This window comes from Otolemur garnettii, unplaced genomic scaffold, assembly GCF_000181295.1.
Source record: "Otolemur garnettii isolate 467f Iridium unplaced genomic scaffold, OtoGar3 scaffold00007, whole genome shotgun sequence".
NCBI lineage: Eukaryota > Metazoa > Chordata > Mammalia > Primates > Galagidae > Otolemur > Otolemur garnettii.
Window position 1 is genome coordinate 35,859,475 of NW_003852402.1, and position 23,308 is coordinate 35,882,782.

The following is a 23,308-nucleotide window of genomic DNA, read 5'->3' on the forward strand; positions in this document are numbered from 1 at the left end:
AGGGTGAAAAAAAAAAAAAAAAAAAAAAAAGACTAATTGGTGATTTCGAAGCTTTAGTATGCTAGACTAGAAAATGTCTACCATAAAATGTTTTTGTAAAAAGCCAATGAGGTAATGTTGTCCTTAGCATAATATCTACTGCACTATAAATACTCACTAAACAAACTAATACTCTATTAGGTTATATACTAATAAGTATGTTAAGAAACATTTACTGTGGTTATTATTAAAGACAAACCTGGGAAGACAAAGTCAGAAGAAAGGATAAATAATATTCTTTCTGGATTTTTTTTTGGTTTTTGGCAGAGGATAATATATTTCTAGTTTAAGTAAAACCATAGCTTTTTAAAATAATGCTTATGCTTGTGTTCTTGACATTAAATGGAAGACATGAAATGAGTTATGCACGTAAAGTTTACACTAATCAAGGCTAATAGAAATGAAGATCAGTTTGGGATTAAAAACTTTTTTTTTAAACTCACAAATAAAATGACTAGTATAATTATGTCTTTTCTCATTTGTTTATGCAAAACTAGAACTCTTCCTTTTAGTAACTAAAAGTATTTATAAGAATCATACCAACTGTTTTACTACTACTAGTACATACACAGGGATTAATAAAAATTAGCACCATATAGTTAGCATTTACTATGTACAAACATTGTGTTAAGAGCTTTATGTATATTATCTAATGTAATCCTTCCTAAACCTTACACCTATTATTAGTATTTTTTTGGAGACAGAGTCTCATTATGTCACCCACACTAGAGTGCAATGGCATCTCAGCTCACAGCAAACTCAAACCCTTGGGCTTAAGCGATTCTCTTGCCTCAGCCTCCCAAGTAGCTGGGACTACAAGCGACTGCCACAATGCCCGGCTATTTTTCTTTTCTTGGTTGTTGTTGTCATTGTTGTTTGGCAGGCCCGGACTGCATTTGAACCTGCCAGCTCCGGTGTATGTGGCTGGCACCCTAGCCGCTGAGCAATAGACGCTGAGCCAAAACCTTACATCCGTTTTATAGGGGAGGAGACAGATCTCTACTAGTTTAATTGCTTTAAGTAATAAAGCAACTGGGAAATGAATGAATAATTGGTACAATAAATAATAATGCCTTTTAGCTTTGATATACCTTAATTTTATCTTTTCCAGGAAATCCATTTAGTTTCTTTTTTTACTTATATTTTAATGTCTTTATTGATATATGTTTAGTGTCATAGATATGTTTCCACTTTTAAAGTTTTAAAGTATTATGGGGGTATGAATGTTTTTGGTTACGTGGATGGCTTCTGTAATGCTTGAGTCACGGTTGTAAGTGTGCCTGCACCTAGATCCATTTCATTTCATTAACCACCATTTTATCATTTGTTTTAATTTATAGCCAACTCAAAATACCAGAGTGATTCAAGTTTCATTTCATATTTCAGCTAGTGACTCTCTGATTCATGTTGCTGGTTTATTTTTTCACAGTGTTAGAATACATATGACCATCAGTGAACAAGTTTACCTTTCTGCCTTCAACACTATGTCATTAATCATTAGCTTAGGTATCCTATGGTGTTTCAACTTTCTAAGACTCTACTACTCAATAGCTTTTTGAATTTCATTTTTAATTTTAATTAGTTATATAATTATTGTTGTCATAAGCTATATATATAAGTATTTCAAAATTAAAACTATTCTCTTTACTTATAATTCCCATTTGTACTGTTGTCTCACTTTTTAATTCTATTTTGATGTGTGAATTGGCACTGTTTTTTGAGACAGAGTTTCACTTTGTTGCCCTCGGTAGAGTGCTGTGATGGCATAGCTCACAGCAACTTCAAACTCTTGGGCTCAAGTGATTTTCTTGCCTCCGCCTCCCAAGTAGCTGTGACTACAGGTGCCACCACAATGCCTGCCTATTTTTAGAGATGAGGTCTCACTCTTGCTCATGCTGGCCTGGATTTCATGAGCTCAGATGATCCATCCACCTCAGCCTCCCAGAGGGCTAGGATTACAGGCATAAGCCACCATGCTCAACCTGAATTAGCACATTTCAAACTTAATAAACGTAAAGGAGAAATTTCTCTGGAGGTACATGACAGCAAACTGTCTACACTTCAGAGGAAGAATGAACTGGAATAAAGATATGGAGGTCTGGCTTCAATATAAGTTAGACATTTTCACAAATGGGAGAAAAGTAGAAGACAAATTATTTTGCATTATCTCAATTCATGACCCAGTTCCTGTTTTTTATGAAGATAATGAGGACTCATATACTGACCTTGGACTCATCTAACTGAAGCTTCACTAGAGACTTTCTGACATAATCCAGAAAGGAAGAACATTTGGAATAAATTTTACCAACATGCTGGTCACTGCAAAACAAAATAAAATATTTTTTTAAAATTTTCAATTTAAGTTATAGATGGTTTTCAATTCATTTATGAAATATTTTTAAATATCTTCTGTTTATACAGCATAAAATCCAGATGCAATAAAAATCTATTAATACTCTTTTTCACATTAAGTTATATATTATAAAGTATTCAGGATCTGCTTGAGAATTCTTATAATATATAGCAATGTAATGAAATATTATGAAGACAATATGAGAATGAAGTAATTTAAAATTACAGTGCTAAAAAGCCTCATTTTAAAAAGGAATGATATACACCTTTCAAAAGTTTCCATTGTATTATAAAACACATTTTTACTGGTTCAATATTATAGTGCACATTTCACTAGCAACAAGTCTGATGTGGTCTCATTCATGCTCTGAAGATTTTCAATACAGTTTAACCGAAGTAGCATAAGATGGTTTTGAGCTTAAACAACGTAGTGCTAAATAACTACATCTTACAATTTTGGCATAATGTAAAAATCAAAGGGATAGAAAAGTTAACATCTGTTAAGTTATCAAAGACAATGAAAAAGCCTCTTTTACTCTTGGCAGTATAAGTATTGACCCTTCTGATTAACTACATATGATGTGTTATCATTTCTTCCTCAAAAATATATCTCATATTCCTTCAGCTACATTTCAAGATGGCCACCTTGACTCTACATTTCATCATCTCATGTTTTGATTATTTGCAACTGTTTCCTAATTAAGACCTCTAACTAAAGTTTCTCTCTTTCATTTCTACCTACATGTTACTTTATAGAAGGAACATTTTTTATTTTGTTCCTTTTCTGCTTGAAAATCTTTCAAAACCTATCCCCAGGTCTTGGGATAAGCTTAAAACTCCTTAGTTAAGCCATCAGGGCTCACTGTAACCATATTTGCCCAACCTCATAGCTCACTACATTCCAGAATTTGTTGTTTTTCCTTATTCATTGTTTCAAACTGTCCCCCACATTCTGCCTTGGTGAATTTGCTCACACTGTCAACTCTCAATGAATTACAAGGTTTCCTACTCTCTTCCTCAACTTAGTTGAACCTGGTCATCCTTTATGACAAATGCAAATTTACATGTTCTTCTTGGTGACACGACTAACACTACCTTTTCTAATTTTTAATATATATAGCCATTATCCCTCTATATTTTGTTATTTTATCACTGCCATGAATTAATAGTCACTGGATGGATATAGGTTCCAAGAAGCACAAACTATATTTTTATAGGTTTCCATGCCATTCTCAGATTCTACCCATACTTATATTTCTTAAGTCAAAAATATCATACAACAGATAAATACACCCTACACGTTACAGAATACTGAATTAATTCTGTAGACAGAAAAAGGTGCTATGCCATTTAATACTAACTTACCGCTCCTCACCTCAAAAAGGGTTTTAATTTTTTTTTTTTTTTTATCTAAAGGAACAAGCAGTTAAATCTTTCCCGTGCTCTGCTGCTTTGATTTTCATTCTATACTATTTATTGCTGCCCTGTAGAGTAGCTCCTGAGAGAAAGTAGGAAGCAGGTCCATCTGTGGCTTCCAGGTCTATCAGCTATGAGCTCCTTGTTTATAAAAATGGGCCATCAATAGTATTTACTGCGCAGAGTCACTGTGAGGCTTACATTAGATAACACACGGCAGGTTCTCATAACCGATCAATGATGCAAGCTGCCGTTACTATCATTACTGTTGCTTTATCATTAATGAATTATAGTCTAAAGTTGTTTTTGTCTATAGAGTTACAAGAACCAGAGTAAGTAAAGCTAAAGAAAGATCATAGTGTGAGTGTAGGTGGTATTAATTTGTTTCTGGGTTTTGTATTTTAGGCTATTTGAAAATAAGAGAAACATTTTCAATTTTAATTTGCCCTTGTCTTTCTTTTCCTTTTCAGAATACATTACTTTTTACTGTTGTAAAAGCTCACAGCCGGATTATAATAAGATAGTGAGTTAAACAGTAATTTGCTACATTTGAATCCTTTGTTAGTCTGTACTCTTTCAGACCTGTTTTTTAGCAATAACCATTAGAAGAAAAATATCACTCATAGCTAGAAAGGTGATAATTGTATCATATTACTTCTCCTGTTTAAATTCTTGAAGAGCTTGCCATGAATTTTAGGACTAAGAAATCCTTAACAGAGTACACAATCCTTGTATGATCTGGTTCTCTTTAGACTTTGTTTTACATGCTGCTGCCTCCTCAGCAACAGGGCATTCTCTCAGTGTCTTGAACTCATCCTGCTCTTAGCTATAATTGCTTGTTTCTCAGCAATACCAGTATTCTTTCTTGAACACATTATGCTTTTATCCACCACACTTTCTTAGAATACCCCACCCTCAGTCCTGGTGCTTTCAGAGCCCCCAATCCCTCTTTCAGGTCCTGTCTCAAGTGTTACTTTCTCAGAGAAGACTGTAGATGAAGTCGGCTCCTCACATGGAGAACTTTCCCTCACATCCCTACTCTTGGTTGTTTGGAGAACTTTCCCTCACATCCCCACTCTTGGTTGTTTGGAGAACTTTCCCCTCACATCCCCACTCTTGGCTGTTTCTCTGACTGTCTGTCTCTCCCTCGATAAGCCAGAGAACAAAAGGGGGTGAACACACCCAAAGGGGAAGAGAAAATTAGAATTTCTATTGCCATTTTATCTCTTTTTAAAGTTTACTTTAAAACATGTACAATCCAGCAGTAGAGAGACATGTAGATCTCTTATAAATAATTCAATATTCAAAACATTCAACAGCGGTGTGAAATATACAAGTAAGTTCGACACCACTACGCTAAGCCTCTGACGAACAGTTTCCCTCCCTTTTGCTCATGATTATATCCCCAGAAACAAGCACAGTACTTTACACAGCAGAATGTAAAGAAATAAATTAAAGAATTAAACAAATCATGTGTCAGCTTGCAGAAACACATCTAGTTATACTATAAGGCAAAGAAGCATTTATACAATAAATTGGTCTATTTATTGTAATCAAGTGGACAAGTGTGTAGGCAGGCTTAATTATAACAATACGTATAATTAAAATATACAGAGAACTACTAAACGAATATATAAGAAAAAGTACAAAGTAAACCATATAAATAACAGCTAATATTTATTTCGTATTTACTCTGTGTTAGTGAGTCCTAAATCCTTTGCTGCATTTACTCATTTAATCCTCTTAACAACCCTCATGTGGAATACTTCTATTGTCCACATTTTAAAGATTTTAAAGTCAAAGAATGGTTACGTAAACTGCCTAACATCTGACTTCAGAGTCTGGGACATTAAGCAGTGAATATTACCTCAAGTGTCGTACCTGAATAGGATTCACACCCAACACTGTTAAACTGCAAGTGAAAGTAGACAGGTCCCAGGACACGTTACCAGAGCGTGTACATACACACTTTTCTCATAGAAAAGCTACACAGAGCCTTCTAATATGCTTAAGGAAAAGGACTTTCAGTATCAGTACTTCAGTGTAACAATGGGATGCTAACAATTCTAACAATTAAAAATATTGCCTGAGGGGATGGACATGTTGTAGGCCAGTGGTTCTCAACCTTCCTAATGCCGAGACCCTTTAATATAGTTCCTCATGTTGTGGTGACCCCCACCCATAAAATTATTTTCCTTGCTACTTCATAACAGTAATTTTTCTACTGTTATGAATCATAATGTAAATATCTGATATGCAGGATGGTCTTAGCTGACCCTGTGAAAGGGCTGTTTGACCCCCAAAGGGGTCGCGACCCACAGGTTGAGAACCGCTGTTGTAGGAGGACATTTGTTCTTTCCAAGACATTATTAGACTACTGTCCAAATCTCCCAGCAGTCAGGACCAGTCAGAAGTATGTGCTTTCTTTCCAAATGGCACTGATATTAATTTGTTCATTTATTCATTCATTTTAAAAACACTCATTGAAATGGTCTATATACACAATAGTGTAGTGGTTGTCAGAGGTTTTGAATTCAGGATTGAAATGGGCTTGAATCCCCACTCTAACACTTACTAAACATGTAAACCTCTCTTCTTCTCTGTGAGAATCAGTGGAATGGCATTGTTAAATGTATTTCATCAGGCTGAAGATAATAAAATATCCTATATACAGTGCTTGCTTCAGCGTCTGAAAAACACTCAGTAAATGATACTTATTTTCCTGTTACTGTGCTGGGTTCTAGGTGTAAAATTACCCACAGTTTGCAAATGAAGATCTTGCACAGTTCTCTAAAAAAGACAGAAGAAGAAATGTATACTATGGGGTAACAATAAGCACACGATGGGGCAGCAATTTGAACCCTGCAGAGGACACAAAGTCGAGAGTCTTGAACTACCTGCAGTTGACCAGAGAAGCCTTTTTTGAGGAAGAACTAAGTTTCAAAAGTCTCAGTTTCTAGTAGTACTATGAAAACTATAGTAAAAAAATGAATGAATATTCGCGTACTAAAATTAAGCAGGTATGTAAAACTTAAAAATAGGTTATAACATTTTGCCTTTAAACTGTGCTCCTTAAGAACTCCGAGGAGGTACTCTGAGGGCTAACAATTTTCTATAAAATATGAACAAATAACTGTGTAAGAAATAAGATCTTTTCTAAAATCAATTTACTTTTATCTACTTAAGATTGTATTTGAAAATAGAGTGCTGTTGCTAATGACATTTCAAAAAATCCGTTTTGTTACTTTTATAAGATTGGAGTGAGAGGTAGCAATGATTTCATTTGGGTTTAAGAAAAGAAATAATGTTTTTCAGTTTTAATGTTATTGAAAAATTAACACATTACTAAGTATAACGAATCAGACATTTAGAACTTTCAGAAATTAAAGGTTATTTCTTTTACAGGATATTTTACAAAGTAACCTCTGTAAAGTGAGTTTATGACACAGAATGTAATCTGTTCTTTTTTAGTTCAAGCAAAGGCAAATATTTCATTCATCAGCATTTTGGAGGGTCTACAGTTTTAAAAATAAGTATTGCAATTTTTCTAGTTAAGAAACAGGAGGATAAGAGGGAGGCTGAAGAATCTCTGAGCTTTCTGTATAGAAAATAAAAGGGCAGACGAGGATTATTTACCAACGGAATACAGGTGAATTTTCAGTGTTATCTGTCCTTTGTGAAAGACAATTGATATGCTTTAGAATTTCACAAGAGTGACATTTATATGGCATACGATCTTCTTATTTGTCTTATAACCTTAATAGTCTGAAATATTAACTGTCAATCCCATTTTTTCATATGTACCACAATAGATTTAGAGTCCATCTTTGATAGTTTTATGACATCATAGATTCACTGTTTGTTGTCTTAATTATTGTTGAAGTGTGTGAAATAAAAATCTTTCCGTTCATTAGCCAATATAACTTATGGAGTTCATATATGGTAAATAATGCACCACACAACGGTGTTTCTGTCAATGACAGACCACATATACAATGGTGGTCCCATAAGACTATACTATATTTTTACTGTCCCTTTTATTTGTTAAATATAAAAATGCTTATCACTGTGTTATAATTCCCCACAGTATTCACGACAACACGCTGCCCAGTTCTGTAGCCTGACATCAGAGGCTGCACCGTCGAGGTTGGTGTAAACGCACTCTGTGATGTTCACTCAGGGACCAAACTGTCTCACCACACGTTCCTCAGGACATATTTCTGTCACTAAGCAATGCAGGATTCTAACTGTTTTCTGTCGGAAAATGCATTAAGTCAGGGATCTGGATGCTGCCTCTTTCTATCTCTTATATCCAAATTCTCCTTATTCACTGGGTCTTTACTCTCATCATAGGAAAACACTCCAGGTTCTCTCTTTGAAAATATAATGAAACAAAAAACTCCCAAACAAAACCTTCCTCTGATCCCATATCCTAAATCTATTTACTTTACGATGGATGCCACAAGACCAAAAGGTAGAGAAGAACTGAATCCTATAAGCATTTATGTGAATTCAATAATATTCACGTGCTATGCTGTTAAAAGTATTATAAAATATGTAAATATATATTTACATATGTACTTTATACAGGCAAACAACAGGTACTTAAATATTTTACAATTTATATTTCTACCTTGGGCTATATCTCTAAATGCATATATACTTTGCTTTGTGGAAAATTTATAAATTTTTAAGGGATACATTTTGTAATATACGACTCCTCTCTTGTTGCCATGTTATAGTACTTTCTGTATGAACTCTCTCATTCATTAGACCCTGAGTCCTTTGCTTACTGGGCACAGAAAGCAGGTGCATCACACTAAACAGTAGATGTTGTTGTTGGGATCTGACTGCTGGACTAGATCCCTTTGCTTGCTACCTTCCTAAGAAAGGTCACGGTGTTTTTCTTATGATTCTCCAGGAATGCCTCCATTGATGTGTAATAGTTTTCAATAGGTACATTGTTGTCACTCTGTTATGAATGAGTTCTGTGATTATTTGACAAATTATCTGTGAGGCCTAAGACAGTGCCTGGGAGCAGAGATGGCAATGCTTGACACAAAATAGACTGTCCAGTAAGCATGACAATGACAGCAGGGTAAGAGAAACAACCAGATCACAATCCAAAGGCCAATCTCTTTCACACTAAGAACTCTTTCTCTGTGTTGGCTTTAGGAAAGCTCTAATTTTAACCAAGTATACTTTCGTTGACATAGTGTTATACTAGAAAAAAAAAACACTTGGACTATAAGTCAGAAGATTGAAATTCCAAGCTTTTAAAACAAATCATCTCTGGAGCCCCAGTTTCCTCAGTGAGAAAACTGAGGTGAAACAGAAGTCACGCCTACTTCACAGGGTAATGTCAAGATGCAAAGGAGATAATGCATGGGGAGGATATTAGCAAACTGTTAACGCTATAGAAATGTTAGGGCAGATATATTTATTTTGGAAATGTCAGTGTGTTGGTATTTTATTTTTTGAATAAGTACCTTGAATTGTTAAAAGTTTTGGTTCTATTACTTGTACACGGAGTTTGAGTTAACTGTACAAGTAAGTGGCGGCCACTTATCATAGAAGGCTGTAGGCCAAATGCACTGATTTAAAGCAGTGGTCTTCATACAGGTATGTATTAGAGGTCTACAAGGACTTCCAAAAAGGTATGCAGTTGGCCACGGTTTTAAAGAAATCAACTTTCAGATCCTCTAATTCCTAAATCCACTTTCCCAAAACTCATCAGTCTAGGACACTGCCTGGTGGCCTAGATTTTGTTTTCCACATTTCCTTCTCTTGTTTTACTTTTTATTTATATTTTTGAGACAAGAGTCTCACTTTGTTGCCCTTGGTACAGTGCTATGATGTCACAGCTCACAGAAACCTCCAGTGAAGTGATTCTCTTGCCTCAGCCTCCCAAGTAGCTGGGACTGTGAGCTCAGCAATCCACCTGCCTTGGCCTTCTCTCCCAGAGTGCTAGAATTACAGGCATCCTTTTCCTGTTTTAACTTGACAAAGGTAAGGCATACTTGTCACTCATATTTCTAGGTTGCCTTGTTATGAGGAATAAAATCCTCAGAAGCATCAAAAAGATGGAATAATTCTTTTACAAAAGGCATTATAAAGAGCACTCCCAACCATTTAAATAGATGCATTTTAATAAAGTTTTACCCTTTGTATTTAATAATTTAAATAAAAAATTTCATTTATTTATGTTGTCTCCATGTACAAGTATTTCTTTTTAACACTTAGAGCCTTATAGACACAGAATATTTTGTCATCAAATGCAATTGAGAGAAAGACTAAAAAGAGAGCAAAGACCATTTGCCAACAATGAGAAGATGCTGTACTGTGAACCCGGGATTTAAAGCATGCCTGAGCTTACAACAGCAGATGGAAAGTATCAGCATTTAAAAAAATAATAATGTTTCAGAAGAATTCCCCAGAGCAGTTTATAGTGAACTGTAAACAGTATTTGTGATATTAAAGAAACTATATAAGGAACTTTGTTTTGTTATTGACATCTCCTTTGGAATAATATAGGCAAATAATCATTTATATTCCAAATGAGATCCTAGGAGGAATTAAATAATTATTATTGTGATTTTGTGTGTGTGTGAGTGTGTTTCAGATTGGGTTCCAAAAAATACTTCAGTGTTACAGAATATTAAGTGTGAATGTATAGTTTGGTGAAGAAAGATCGTATGAAGAAATAAGTATTGGTTTCAATAAAGTTAAACAGATTTCTTTTAATAACAACAATCACTCACTATGTTCCAGGAATTGTTTTAAATACTTTATAGACACTAAATTTGTTTCCAAACTACCCCTTTGAGGAAGGTACTATTATTAACCCCAGTTTACAGCAGGCAAAACTGAAGTATAAAGATGCTGAATGATGTACTCAAGACCTGTGTACTGTAGTTATGCAGTGGAAATAACTAGGATTAGAAACCAGGCAACACAACTCCTGCACTCTTTATGGTGACACTCTGCTGTCTTTCACCAAACTACTGGGAGTCTTTAAGATATGAATGTGCCCTGGGAATCTTAATAAGGAGGATATTGCACGAAGCATTCACTTTATTAAGAAATTCTTTTCTCCCAAGTATTTTTACAGAATCATTGCTCTTTAGGACAATAATCTAGAGAACATTATTGTAGAATAATCAAAATCTAATTTCTCCTCTTTTAAAAGTTTTCTAAAATACTCTGGAGCCAGGTTACTTAGTTACATCACTAGTAGTAAACAAAATAAACCAAGAAAAAAGTCATGTGAAAACCCACATAAGTAAACATATAGTACACCAGATAGTAAAAGCCGAGTAGAAGCTGGTGATATGGTACAGAGAGCAGACATGAGACACAGAAAGGGGAGTGTCAGTGAATGGTGGATACACCCAGAAATGGTAATTTTGAATAAAGCCCTGAAGAGAGAGAGTGAGGTAGCCAAGAGAACAGTCGCAGAGGAACACTGTAGGAAGAGAACAAAGCATTTGCAAAGGCCCGAAGCAGAAGTGTTTCTGGCATTTTCAAGGAACATAAAGGAAATTAATGTGTTAGCAGCAGACATAAACAAAAGGAAGAGTAGAAATGAGGTCAGGGAGGAAATGAGGATCCAGATCACATAAGGCTTTATAGATTACAGGAAAAATATTAGCTTTACTTCTGAGGTCAAGAGAAGTGAGCTTGTGCTCACTTAAAAATATTTATGGGAACACTCTGGCTATTGTGTAGAGAGTAAACTATAAAGGGCAAAAGTAGAAGCCAGGGGCAATAATGAATTAGTACAATTATGAAAAATTATTACAAAGATGGTGGTGGCTTGGACCAGGGTGGTGGACCTCAGGATGGTGAAAAGTACTAAATATTTAGATATATTCTGAGGGGAGAGATTACAAAACTGTGAGGTGTAGGCAGTAAAAGGAAGAAGAGCCAAGAATGCCTTCAGGAATCTGGGCCTGAGCAACTGGAAGAATAAGGTCCCCAGCGAACTAAACTACAGATTCAGAGTTCATCAGCATATAGGCAGTGTTTAAGGCCATAAGTGGGATGGAATCATCTAAGTAGCAGATAGAGAAGGAGAAAAACGCTTCAACAACTAGAGATTTGAAAGAAGAGGAGAAATCAGCAAAATAAACTTATAAAAGTTACCTTACAGAAAAAGGTATCTTGTGAGGTTCTTTCCCAAGACTATCCGAGAAAAAGAGTGTTTCAATAAAAAGTGGTAAACTAGGTACAATACTGTGATGGCAGGCAAAGTAAGATAAGGATTTTTAGATTTATGCTCCTAAGCATTATGATAAATTATTTCCGTTGATAAAACTTAAAACCATCAAGGAGCTTAGAAGGTAGTAGGGAAGTAGAAACACAATCGCAACACACAGCTCAGGTCCAGTCAGCGCGGTGAAGCACAGCTTGGGTATCGCTGGAGAATGAAGAAGGCAGAAAGGAGAAAAGACGCCCACCACAGAGCTGTATTCGAAGCTGGGTTTGAAAGAATTACCCAGGATTTTACATGCAGAGGTTCTGGGAGGAACGGACGGCAGAATGGGGAGCCCAGGGCTTAGAAGGAAGCATAGAAGTTACAAAAACAGTTGCGGGGAAATGATGACCATCTGGTGTGCTGGGACAGTGTGCAGGGGCACTGCTCAGGGTGCAGAGGAGGGAGAATGAGGTGACGGATTAGGCTGGACTAGATACTAATAACAGATTGGAAATGGCCTTATACGCTGTAATAGGAATATTTCAGTTTGTGGGTATAAAGAAGAAGGAATCATAAACATTTGGAAATTAGAAAAGTGATATGACTGTTTCAGAAAGTTAAATGATGGGAAGTTAAAACAGATTTAAAAGAGCCCCTCTGTCAGAATAAAGCACGGTCAGCATGCTAAAAAGGAGTTACTATTCTTTCTCTTAATAAAAGTGAATGCACTAGATCTAATTAAAATTCTACTCAAGTGATTCCACCAACACTCACACATTTTTTCAAAAGTACAATGTAAGTGCACTGTTTACTTGGGCAGGGTTCACTTTCCAAAGATTTCTGTCGATTTTAGATAAAGGTGAAGGACACGTACACTAAGTGAATGAAAAAAAAGCACATGTAGGACAGAATGCACCAAGTTTCAGTTTCACTATCGTCACAAAATATTAATGAAATTGTTTTGCAGATCATTTTTATATGCTACTACATACTGAAAGAATTGAAAGGTCAACAACGTAAATTTTGCTAAAAAAGGAGAACCAAAAAAACTTCAATTTACTTTCCAATGTAAAGATCTAGGTTTTTTAATTGTAATTTGCCCATATATTATAGACTGAATGATTTGCTTTAGTTTTATAAGACATTTTTTAAGATGTAGGCTTTTACTTTTCTATTTGACTACAACAAAATCAAAATTAAACTAGGTAACTCATAGTTATGGGTAGCAAAAGATTACATATTTCTGGGTAGCTGCATACAATTCCCATTATGAAAGAGAATAATGAAGTGAATAAAATGTACAATATTTTCTTTGGCTTTCTTTCCAAGTGTTATAAAAGAGATTTTTATCCCATAAAATTACTTCTTTGGCATTTTATTCCCCTAGCAAATTTCCAGATAAGTACTAGTAAGAACTAATTATAAAATAAAGAATTTTTTAAAAACTGTTGAGTTTTAACATGAACAAGCAATTTCTGGTATACATGCATAATTAACAGAATAAATATGTAATATTTAAGTCCATGAAAAACGTTTACGTCTAGTCTTAGGCTATATAAACAAAGAAACTTTTAGAATAATGTTTCAGGTACTCTGAAATAGTTACCTATTTATTTTAGATAACAAGAAAAATAAACTGAACAAAATACATAGAAGTAATTAAGTGATTTTGTTTTCTGTCTTTAGTGCCCTTGCGGCTAATGATTCCAATCAACTGAACCTTGACTTACAATGCTAATACAAAGAATCATGCAAATCAACTCAATTAAATATATCCCTAAGAAAATTTGTCAATAAAAATAAGGATGAGATAATAAAAACAATTCTAGACTATTAAGTTTAGTCCTAGTCCTGGTTCTTTCAGATAATGTCACTTTAGACAGGCTTTTAACCACTGTGATCTTAATTCTTATCACTATAATGAGGTGACTGTACCAGGTACCAAGAATATGGCTTGTGGCCCAACTGAGCCTGGGATGTAGCCTGAAAAAAAGATTAAAACTTTATTGGTACTGAACACAAACAAGAATTTATAAAGCATGTATAATGTATGAAGAATGTCAATAAAATAAACCCATGACCAAACAAGACATACACTACCACCACAGTCAGTTGACTTCCCATGCAGCCCCCCTCTTCCCTCTCTCCTCACTCTGTCTAATCCACTGTCCCTCCTTCCACAGGAAACTGATCCTGAATCTTGCTGTTTACTACTATTATCATGTTTTTTGTTGATTATGTACTAGGTATTTATACTTCTAAATAATTTATTATTTGGTTTTGCTGATTTCTGAATTATATAAGTGGAATCATCTTATAAGAATTTTCCTGAAACTGCCTTCAGTTAAAATTATATTCACAAAATTTGACCACCCTGTAGTTATAATTCACATATTTTCATTACAATTTTATGTTACAAACCCTGGTGACTAATTTTTGCTATGTTTATTGGCCATTTGAAAATTCTCTTAGCAAAGTGACTAATCAAGTCTTTTGGATATTTTTCTTTTACATTGGTTAATTTTTCTCAAAGATTAGTTGGAGAATTCTTTACATCTGGATAGTAATCTGTTATCAGTTGTAGGTTTTGACATTAGTTTCTGTCAGTGGTAACTTTTTTTCACTCTTCAGACTTTTAAGGCATCTTCAAAACAGAATTTCTTCACATTAATGTGTATAAATTTTTAATCTTTTAAGATTTGCATATTTATATTTAACATACAAAAATTCTTCTCCTATCCCAAGGTCATAAAGATATTCTTTAATACCATCTCGTAAAAGTACTATAGTATTGTCTTTTATAATTAAAGTTTTAATTCACTATGAATTGATTTTGTGTTTGACATTAAATAGGGATCCAATTTAATTTTTTCTATCTCTGATGGGGAAAGTTACGGTCCACTAAAGATGTCCACATTCTAATCCCCAAAACCGGTGAATATGTTATTTTGCTTGACAAGGAGGAATTAAAATTTGATGAAATGAAAAAAAAGTTAAAAGCTTCAAAATGAAAACTACTTATCTACTGACTTTAAGATAAAATGCATCCTGAATTATCTATGTGGATCTACTGTAATCACAAGGATGCTTTACAGTAGAGGAGGTACATAGACAAAGGAGAGTCAGAGAGAGATGTTATACTATGGATGTGAAGATGGGGAAGGAGCCGTGAGCCAAAAGCACACAGAGTGCCTCCAGAGCTGTCAAAAGCAGGGAGATGGGTTACCCCCTAGACGCAGCCCTGCTGACATCTTGATTTTAGCTCAAGGAAACCTGTTACTGGACTTCTGACCCCCAGAACACCAGACAATAAATTTGTGCTGTTTTACGCCACTAAGTCCATGATACTTTGTTGTAGTAGCAAAGAAAACTAATATATTATATAAATAACCACTACCCAGCACAATTTAATAATCTCTCCAATGATTAACAAAGATATGCCAAAAAGCTTTGGTTTTGCCCTCTTTACTGAGTTCCCAGGCAGATTCAGCAATTGCCTAAAGCACAGTAACTCAGAAATAAGTACTGGTATCCAGTGAAACAAGACTTCCAAATTTGTTTTTCTTATTTGGTCTTTAGCTCTTCCATACAAATTTTGAAACATCTTACCCATTCATTACACAGACATACACACATGATGTCATTTTGGCATGTTCATTAGATTAACTGAATTGCATTAATCTAGCAGTCACTTTGAGGAGAGATAGTATCTTTAAAATAGTCTCTAAATCCATAAACATGCGACATTTGTCCATTTATTTACGAGTCCTGACTGCTGTTTACATTTTATTTTCTTCATGAAAATCTCTTTTTAACTGACACATAATGATTGTACATTTTCCTACATGCACATGATGTATAAGAATGAAACCAAGGTGGTTAGGAGCCTCATCACCTTGGACACCTACCGCTTCTGTGTATTAAGAATATTCCAGATCTTCTCTTCTAGTTATTGTGAAATACCCAGTAAATTATTAACCTTAGTCACTCTACTGTGCTATTGAACACTAGAATTTATTCGACCTAACTATATTCCTGCACCCATTAAACGGCTTCTCTCTTTTCTTTCCACTCCCCTACCCTTGGCAGACTCTGATAACCACCATTCTCTTCTGTATGTCCAGAAGATCAAAATTTTTTTTGGCTCCCACACGTGAGTCACAACATGCCATACTGGCCTGTGTACCTGGCTGATTTCACTTAACATAAATGTCCTCTAGTTCTATCCTTGTTGCTGTAAATGATAAAATTTCTTTATTTTTTGTGGCTAAATAGTATTCCACTGGGTATACGTCGTAGGTCACTATTAAAGTTGTGAGTCAGTCACTTCCAAGAAAGACAGCTGACAGCATCCTTTCTGATTCACCTGTGCAAGTTTCAACTTGCTGCGCTTCTTGTTTCTGCCTGCATGGATTTTACATTTCTTAACTTTTGTATATCCCAAAACCTTCATAATGACCCATGTCATTACCACATTTACTTTATCTATTAATCCACTGATAGACACTTAACGTTGATTCCATACCTTGGTTACTGTGTGGAACAGGCTACGATAAACGTGAGAATACACATGCTGATTTTCTTAATTTTGGCTACATACCTAGCAGTAGGACTGCTGGATCATTATAATTCTGTTTTCTAGAGACGGCGTCTTGCTGTGTCACAGGCTGAAGTGTGGCAGCAGGAGTATAGGGTACTGAAGCCACAAACCCCTAGGCTGAAGTTAATAGTCTTGCCTCAGCTTCCTAAGTATCTGGGACGACAGGTTTGAGCCACTATGTCTAGCAAAGTTTTACTTTTTTGTATTTTTATACAGACAAGGTTCTTGCCACATTGCTCAGGCTGGTCTTGAACTTCTGGCCTCTATATGCCTGCTTCTGCCTCCCAAAGTACTGTTATTAGTGTGCAAGCCACCATAACCAGCCTATTCTTAGTGTTTTGGGGAACTCTCCATACTGTTTTCCATAGTGGCTGTACAAATTTACATTCCCATCGAGAGCCTGTAAGACTCTCTCCTCGTCAACACTTATGTTTTGTCTTTTTAATGACAGCTATTTTAACTGGGGTATCATGATATTTCATTGTGGTTTTGATTTTTATTTCCCTGATGATTACTGATGTTGAGTATATTTTAATATGCCTGTTGGGTGTTTGTATGTCATCTATTGAGAAATGTCTAATTGGATAACTTGCCCATTTCTTAAATATGTTATTTTTTTCTACTGTTTGGGGATTCCTTCTATTTTATAAATCCTTTGTTGGATAGTTTGCAAATTTTTTATCCCATTTTGTAGTTTGTCTATTCATTCTGTTGACTCTTTCATTCTTGATGTAATCCCATCTGTCTAGTTTTTGCTTCTGTTGCCAAAACTTTAGAAATGTTTCCCAAAAAGTTCTCGTCTAGACCAATGTCCTGAAGTATTTCCCCACAGTTTTCTTCCAGCATTTTCATAGCTTCAAGCCTTATACTTAAATCCTTAGTTTATTATGATATGATTTTAAGGCTAGTTTTCTTTCTGTAGCTATTATAAATGGAAATGAGTTCTTTTTTTTTTTTTGAGACAGAGCCTCAAGCTGTCCCCCTGGGTAGAGTGCCATGGCATCACAGCTCATAGCAACCTCCAACTCCTGGGCTCAAGCGAGTCTCCTGCCTCTGCCTCCCAAGTAGCTGGGACCACAGGCGCCCACCACAACGCCTGGCTATTTTTTTGGTTGCAGCCATCATTGTTGTTTGGTGGGTCCAGGCTGGATTCGAACCCGCTACCTTAGGTGTATGTGGCTGGTGCCTTAGCCACTTGAGCCACAGGCGCCGAGCCGGGAAATGCATTCTTGACTTCATTTTCTGATTGTTCACTATTGCCTTGTATAAATGTTAACAATTTTTATATGTTGACTCTGTATCACACAACTTCACTAAATTTGGCAGTTCTAAAAGTTTTCTGGCAGAGTCTTTACATTTTGCTAAATAGAAGATCATGTTACCATTACACAATGATAATTTGACTTCTCCCTTTTCAATCTGGATGTCTGTTACTTTTTCCCTTTCTTAATTGTACTGGCTAGGACTTCAGTACTATTTTGAATAAAAGTAAGACTCCTTGTCTTGTTTCAGATCTTAGAGAAAAGGCTTTTATCCTGCTCAGTGCATATTATGATGCTAGCTGTGGGTTTGTAATATACAGCTTCCACTGTTTTCAGGTATGTTGTGTATTGAGTTTGTTGAGAGTTTTTATCATGAAGATATTGAATTCTGTTGAATGCTTTCACAGGATCCACTGAAATGATCACATGATTTTTATATATATGTATCGAAGCATCTACTTTTCATCCCTAGGATGAATCCTACTTGAGCTTGATTATGTGATCATTTGAATTAACTGCTGAATTTGATATGCTAGTATTTTTTTGAGAATTTATGTATCTATCTATGTTCATGAAGGATGTCCTTGTGTCCTTTTCTGGTTTTGGTATCAGGGTACGTGGGCCTCATAGAATAAAATTTGAAGTATTCTCTCTCCTTCAATTTTTTTTTGAAGAGTTTGAGTGGAATTAGTATTAGTTTTTCTTTAATGTTTGCTACAGTTCAGCAGTCAAGCCACCTGCTCTTGGGCTTTCCTTTGATGGAAGCTTTTTCCTTACTGCTTCAATCTCATTATTCATTATTAGTTTTTCTATTTCCTTATGTTCCAATTTTGGTAGTTTGTATGTATCTAAAAATATATCCATTTCTTCTAGATTTTCTAATTTGCTGGCATATAATTGTTCTTAATAGTCTCTTAAGTTCCATAGTATCAATTTTAATGTCTCTTTTTCCCTATCTGATTTATTATCAATTTTAATGTCTCTTTTTCCCTATCTGATTTATTTGGTTACCCTGTTTTTCTTAGTCAAGCAAAAGATCTGTCAATTTTATCTCTTCAACAAATCAACTGTTTGTTTCATTGACCTTTTTCTGTATAGTTTTTAAATTTTTCAATTTCATTTCTTTCTCCTCTGCTCTATTTCCTTTCTCCTGCTAATTTTGGGTTTGGCTCTTGCTTCCCTAGTTCTTACAGGTACATCATTAGGTTGTTTGTTTCAAATTTGTCTTTTTCTTTTATGTAGGTTTTCATTGCTATGACCTTTCCTTTCAGGACTTCTTACACTGCATCCCACAGGATTTGATTTGTTGTTTTTACATTTTAATTTGTTTCAAGAACTTTTAAAATTTCCTTCTTAATTTCTTTTTATTTATTTATTTTCTTTTATTAAATCATAGCTATGTACATTAATGCAGTCATGGGGTACAGTGTACTGGTTTTATATACCCTTCTTAATTTCTTCATGAATCTATTGGTCATGTTGTTTAATTTTCATGAATTTGTATAGTTTCCAAAGTTCCTCTTGTTTTGACTTCTAGCTTTATTCAACTGTGATGAGAAAAGATGCTTGAATGATTTCAGCTTTTTTGTTTGTTGAGACTTGTTTTGAGGCTAACACAGATCTATTATGGAGAATGTTCTATAAGTTGATGAAAAGAGTATGTATGCTTCCAGTAGTAGGAATTTCAAATGTTTTTAAAATTTCATTTATAATTAGATGTTTCTTTATTGATTTTACTATCCAGATGATATGACCTATTACTTAAAAGTGGGATGTTTAAGTTCCCTACTATGATTGTATTGTAGTTTTTCCACTCTTTAGATCTATTGTCACTTGCATTACATTTTGGGTGCTCTGGTGCTGAGTGTATATGTATTTATAATTATATCCTCTTGCTGAAATGACCCTTTATCATTATATATTAACCGTCCTTGTCAGTTTTTGTAATTTTATACTTTAAGTCTATTTTATCTGATATAAATACAGTTGACCCCTGAACAACAGGATGTTGGGCTGCTGACTCCATGTTCAGTAAAACATCACATAAACTTTTGACTCCCTCAAAATTTAACTACTAATACACTACTCTTGACTGGAACCCTTACAAAAAACAGACAGTCAATTAACACAAATTTTTACTTTGCAAAACATGCAAAGTTTTGTGCCTACTGGTATAGATACAGTGACAGCTTCACGAATTTCCTTTTCTTTTTTTATAATGGTCCGTACACTGGATTTGTTTATCTTGAAATGATGGGCAACCACAGCTGTAGATCTCAATCTACTTTACACATCAAGCAACTCTACTTATTGTTGTAATAAGGTTAGTTTTCTTCTGGGGAACACTCCTAGCACCACTGAGGACTGTAGTTTATCTTGGATTTTGGTCATGTTGTCATATTTTATCATATGGCTAGTTATTTTGGATTGACTGCCAGATGCTATATATACTATAATTATAATTTAGGCTAAGCTTTATATAATTTTTTTTTCCAGGGAGTATTTGCTTCATATAGGCAGCTAGCAGAAGCAATAATCAGAAAAACTTTAATCACAGCTTGAGATAATTCTAAGTCTAAGCTTTAGTCCACTGTAGACTTGTTCTTTTTCTAGTTCACTCTCACTATTATAGTATGAGTCTTTATGGACATAACTCAAATGGTTTACCTGTACTATTCCTGAGCCTTTATCCTAGACAGGACATGAACTCTTAACTTTTGTCTCACTAGAGCTGGCATTCCACTGAAAGTCGTGCTCAAACTCTCTGTTCTCTCTGTTGACTGGAAGACAGGTGCTCATTCGAGAACTGGCAGATCCTCTGGGGAAAACGCAGGTCTAGAAGTTGGGCTCACCTCTTTTGGTAACCTCTTTTGGTTTCCATTTTGTCTTAGATATTTGCCTTGTAATTCTTAAATTCCTCGACAAGTTTCTGATGTTCTCAAATGAATTGAAAACAAATTTAAACACGCAGACACACGTTTCCAGCATGTTTAGCTTCCCCTAATTATGTAGTCCGCTGTTACTGGAAGTGGGTTTCTATCATTTTGTTTAGTTTTTACACACACGATTCTGACTAAAACATAAAATGCTCCTGTGTAAACATTACTTCCTATGCACCCAGAATTCCCATACCTTGACAAGAATAATTGTTGTCATACAATAAATAATTGCTGGATTAAAAAACAAAACACAAGCAAGTCTTGACAATCAATATGTGGGATGATGATAGCAGAAGAATTAAATATAATTTCCATATATTTAAACCTTGATAATGGTCATGTCATTGCCCCAAATGACAAAAGTAGTCAAGAGAAGAAAGAGTAATAAAATGGGTAGGATGATCACATCGGTTTTTGGATGTGACTAAATCTGATATATTTGTGAGGTACTTAAGTAAAACTGTTCAGATAAAATAAGAAATGCCAATTTGGACTTCTAAAAGGAGGTGGCAACATAAGTATTTCACATTGTATATCAAAGCAGTATCCTGAACCCCATAAATGCATCAATGTACAAAGTTATGTTTTAATAAATAATAATAATTAATAAATAAGAGGAGGTGGGAGTTAGTTACATGCTTCAAGAGTTTTCAGTGGTAAGAGATGCTAAGAGAAAGAGAAACTAAAAGAGAAAAGAGCAGCATACAAAACAGGGAGTGCCTGTATAAACTTAGGGGACGGAATATGATTCTTACAGAAAAGAGATGGGTGCTCACAGTAGAAAAATGAAACTCAGAAGAATGCAGCATAATGGAAGTAAAGAGGAAGAGACTTTAGAAAAAAAATTTATCAGCACTGTCAAATGTGGCTGAAGGGTCAATGAGGCTGCAGAATAAAAAGTCTTATAATAAACATCAACTATTTTTGGAGCAGTAAAAAAAGGAAGGTTGAAAAGTGGTGAGTTTTTAAGTGAGAAGAAAAGTTTAGGAAAAAATGGAGACAAATTTAAGAGGTCATTAAGAAAATAATAAACACATGCACAGATTTGAGGTCTTTGAGGAAGACAGGTAGTTAATATTTCAATGAATTTTTTTGAACAAGGTTAGATAGTATCTTGGGGTGAGTTCAAGAGAAGGGGCAAGTTCTTAGGAGAAAATGAGAAATTGACTTTTAGACATTTTGAAGATTTATAAATATATGGAGAAGAGAATGGAGATTGAGATAATCTTATGATAGTTGAAAAAACCCCATGTAGATACTTATAATAAATTCTATCAGTAAAAATTACATATTTTTTTCTACCAGAGAAATAGGTAATCTTAAAACCTCTACATGTGAACTGGTCTTTGAGAACCTGAAAATTGCCCAATTTCAATCTGAAAAATAATCCAACTATACCAAATAGAAGTCAGAATCCTAATATTCTAATTAGCCAGAGCATATTTGTAAAACCTAACAAAATTGCAAACACATGCTTGAATATTACCATTGTTGAACCGATATTATTGAAAATTCTCTTCCCCCTTGCCTCTCTGTATAAGCAATGCATTATCTGGGGACAACAGAAACAAAACAAAACAAAACAAAACAAAACAAAAAAACACATGCAGGGCTACTATTCTACCAGTAGAGACCCAAATGGCATTAAAGGTTCTTTATAATCAGCATCTGTTTAACTAGTTAAGTATTATTTTAAGTAGTGGTTGCGAACCATTTTAAATTATAATTTTTGCTCATATGTAGGGTGACCAGGCGTCCCGATTTTGGCGGGACAATCCCACTTTTCAACAATTTGTCCCGCTTCCCGCAGTGTTTTTAAAAAGTCCCACTTTTTGGAAAGAATGCACGAACGGGCTGGAGAACAAGAAGGGAAGATACGGTTTTCAGTTGCCATACGGCTATTTCGCCAGAATATGAGTTTTATATTATTTTTGTTAATTTTATAATGTTAAACTGTAATAAATAATTGCTGAGAAGTGATTATTGAGAACTGCTTATCAAAGTTTGTCTTGTTGTCAGGCCCTGCCCAGCGCCGCTCCGCCCCGCTCCATGTTGTCCCGCCTTACAGATGTTAGAATCTGGTCACCCTACTCATATGATAATATATTTACTGAATTACTTATATATGACATTTCAATGCTTCAAGAATTCTTAAGTAATTATACACTGTATTTATATACACATATATTTCTTTAACATTACAACAACCTTTTAGAACATAAAGAAATTAATCATTACTGCCTCCATTTTAACAGTTGCTGTGTACTTCTTTGTTATTTATTATGTTCAAATTAAATTCTTCTACTACTAACACTGACCCTGAAAAAATTCACCTGAAGACTAAAATTCTCTTCACTTACAATATAAGTATTTCTTATTAAAATGAAATCCTCATACCATTTGGTGATGCCATAACAATCTTTAATAATATCCTGAAGAACAGCACGATAGAAGAGTGATTCAGTAGGCAGCTGAAAAAAACGTAGACATATATAAGCACCAG

The 23,308-nt window shown here is 34.8% G+C and overlaps 1 protein-coding gene across 4 annotated transcripts in view; it reads right to left on the reverse strand.

Moving 5' to 3' along the window:
* METTL25 (methyltransferase like 25) overlaps positions 1-23,308 on the reverse strand; it is a 128,734-nt gene that overhangs the window by 55,526 nt on the left and 49,900 nt on the right. For all 4 annotated transcript variants that reach the window (XR_002771636.1, XR_002771637.1, XM_023509345.1 and 1 more), the window contains exons 8-9: positions 23,203-23,276; positions 2,265-2,358 (exon numbers count right to left, since the gene is read on the reverse strand). Coding sequence is in view for 2 of the 4 variants with exons in the window: in XM_023509345.1 (XP_023365113.1) it covers positions 2,265-2,358; positions 23,203-23,276 (168 nt within the window). In the remaining 2 variants the exon portion in view is untranslated. The remainder of the gene's footprint in view (positions 1-2,264; positions 2,359-23,202; positions 23,277-23,308) is intronic.